The following is a 2723-nucleotide window of genomic DNA, read 5'->3' as shown; positions in this document are numbered from 1 at the left end:
TGTAAAGCTTCATGTGCAATGATTGTCAACAGATCTATAAGCATTTCTATGATCATTTTAGATGTGAGTAATGAATTCCGGTAATAAGATAGCCGGCATTTTTGGCTATTAAAGCATGTAAAATTCCAAAACCAGCAGTCAGCACTTCAAATCGTCTCGATTTAATGAAGTCGTGAACAAAGAAAATGGAGAGGCACAATGAAGTTGCCAAGGCACATTATCTCCCATCTCAAAATGGCATTGCAGTTACCGTTCATAAAACATACAACAAATTCAAGAGCTACTTACCTATACAATGGAATAAATCAATCACTTCTTGCAAGGCGGGGAATGTCATATGCCATTGAGAAGGAATTAATTGGCGTCGATACGAAAGCAATATGTAAGAACAGAGGCTTCGATGAAATTTTGAGTTTAATGGAGAAAGGTATCATTCCAACGGACTCCAACAGCTATGGGTATCTCCTGCAGCTCTGTATCCATAAAAAGTTATTGACAGATGGCGGGAGGCTTCATGCTCACATGATCAATACGGGATTTCAGTCGAGTATCTTTGTACACAATCGTCTTATCGAAATGTATGCAAAGTGCGGGAAATTGGAAAATGCACGCCAAATGTTTGATGAAATGCCTGAACGAAATGTCTTCTCCTGGAATACCATGATGGGAGGGTATTCTACGTGTGGCTTTGTTGAGGATGCACGTGACTTGTTTGACAAGATGACCGAACGAGATGTGGTTTCCTGGACCACTGTCATATCGGGGTATGCTCAGAATGGGAACGGGGATGAGGCTTTGGCATTATTTGGCGAAGCGCTCCGGATAGGATGTAAACCTAACCAGTCAACTTTTGTAAGTGTTCTCAGTGCATGCGCTGGGCTGCAGATGATTAAATTTGGTAAACAGGTACATAATCTGATAATAAAAACTAGATATGAAATGCATGCTATTGTGGGAAATGCACTTACTGATATGTATGGCAAATGTGGAATTATTAAGGATGCACGCAATGTGTTTGACAAAATGCCTAACCGAGAGGAGGTTTCTTGGTCTTCAATGATAGCAGGATATGTCCAGAACGGTGATGGTGATAAAGCTTTTGACTTGTTTAAATTGATGCTAAAATTGGGTGTGAAGCCTAACGATTTTACCTTTGCTAGTTCCCTTGGTGCATGCGGGAGTATGGCAGGAATTGAAGAGGGAATGCAAGTCCATACCCACATCATCAGAAGCGGATATCAATCAAATATCTTTGTTGGAAATGCTCTTGTAGATATGTATGTTAAATGTGGGAGCATGGATTACGGATGCCTTGTTTTTGAGAAAATGCCTGAACCGGATGCAATATCATGGACATCACTGATTGTGGGGTATTCTCAGAGTGGGAACAGTCAGCAAGCAGTGAAATTGTTTTGCCGAATGCGACAGATGGGAATTAAGCCAGATTCTGTCACATTCTCTAGCATTCTTAGTTCTTGCGCAGGCCTAGCTACTGGAGAACAGGGCAGGCAGGTACATGCCATCATTATCAAATGTTTACTTATGCCAAATGTTGCTGTTGGGAGTGCTCTGGTAAACATGTATGCGAAGTGTGGAGGTATCCAAGACGCACAACAAGTTTTTGACAGAATGACAGAACAGAATGTGCCTTCATGGAATGCGATAATAGGAGGATATGGACAGAACGGACAAGGGATGGCAGCCATCCGACTGTTTGAGCAGATGCTAGATGAAGGTATTAAACCAAATGATGCTTCTTTCATTGCTATCATCTCGGCATGTTGTCATGCAGGCCTTGTAGACGAAGGCCGTCACTACTTCAATTCTATGATTAATGACCATTTCATTTCACCGAGACTTGATCACTTTGCTTGCATGGTTGATCTTCTTGGCCGGGCTGGTTACCTGGAGGAAGCAGCAGATATCATCAACAATATGGCAATTGAACCTGATGCTTCTATCTGGGGAGCCTTGCTTAATGCATGCAGAATTTATCCAAATTTAGAGCTTGCTAAACAGGCAGCGGGGCGACTTTTTGAGCTAGAACCACAGAATGCTGGACCTTATGTCCTGTATTCCAATATATTAGCTGCAGCTGGCAGATGGAACGATGCAGCGACAGTGAGAAGGATGATGAAAGATAAGAGAGTGAGAAAAACTCCAGGATGTAGTTGGATCGAGGTCAATAACCAGGTGCATACATTTGTGGTGACAAACGTATCTAACCCACAAACAGAGGACATTGATGCAATGTTGCAGAAGATTTCAAAGAAGATGGAGGCTGAAGGCTATGTGCCTGAATATGATTTTTTACTGGATGATATACAAGAACATTAGAAACTTATTCTTTGCCTTACCTTTACAAACCTGCCAGTACGTTTTGAGTTAGCAATCAATACTTGTTGGGAATGTGAAGCCCAACGGTCACATGACCATTCGCCTTCTCCAAACTCTTCGTTTCATACCTGAATATAAATGTATAAATAAATGTGTACAGGTATGTATTGGATATTGATTAATGAAGTCATTCCCTGCTTGAGAGTGGATGTAGCCTTTGTGGTGAACCACTATAAATCTTGTGTCTTGTGTTCTTGTTGTGGGTGTTTTTCTTTCTGCTGTATTTTGTGTTGATTATATATATGTTTTCTTTGCTCGTTTGAATTTACAATTGGTATCAAAGGTGAGGCGAAGTTATTGAGTAGAGATGGACGAAGATGAAGCTG

The 2723-nt window shown here is 41.2% G+C and overlaps 1 protein-coding gene across 1 annotated transcript; it reads left to right on the top strand.

The window, feature by feature from the left end:
* The first annotated feature begins 234 nt into the window (after nt 1-234).
* LOC131068497 (putative pentatricopeptide repeat-containing protein At1g68930) lies at nt 235-2337 on the top strand. The gene has a single exon (XM_058003681.1). It carries the CDS (start codon nt 235-237, stop codon nt 2335-2337), a length of 2103 nt encoding a protein of 700 aa, XP_057859664.1.
* The last annotated feature ends 386 nt before the right edge of the window (nt 2338-2723 follow it).

The sequence above is a fragment of the Cryptomeria japonica genome, chromosome 7 (assembly GCF_030272615.1).
Source record: "Cryptomeria japonica chromosome 7, Sugi_1.0, whole genome shotgun sequence".
Lineage (NCBI taxonomy): Eukaryota > Viridiplantae > Streptophyta > Pinopsida > Cupressales > Cupressaceae > Cryptomeria > Cryptomeria japonica.
Note: the sequence above shows the minus strand (reverse complement) of the source record. Positions and strands in the feature narration are given on the sequence as shown.

Excerpts from the sequence above, each read along its gene's own strand:
- LOC131068497 (XM_058003681.1), top strand. The coding sequence starts at position 235 with ATGGCATTGCAGTTACCGTTCATAAAACATACAACAAATTCAAGAGCT.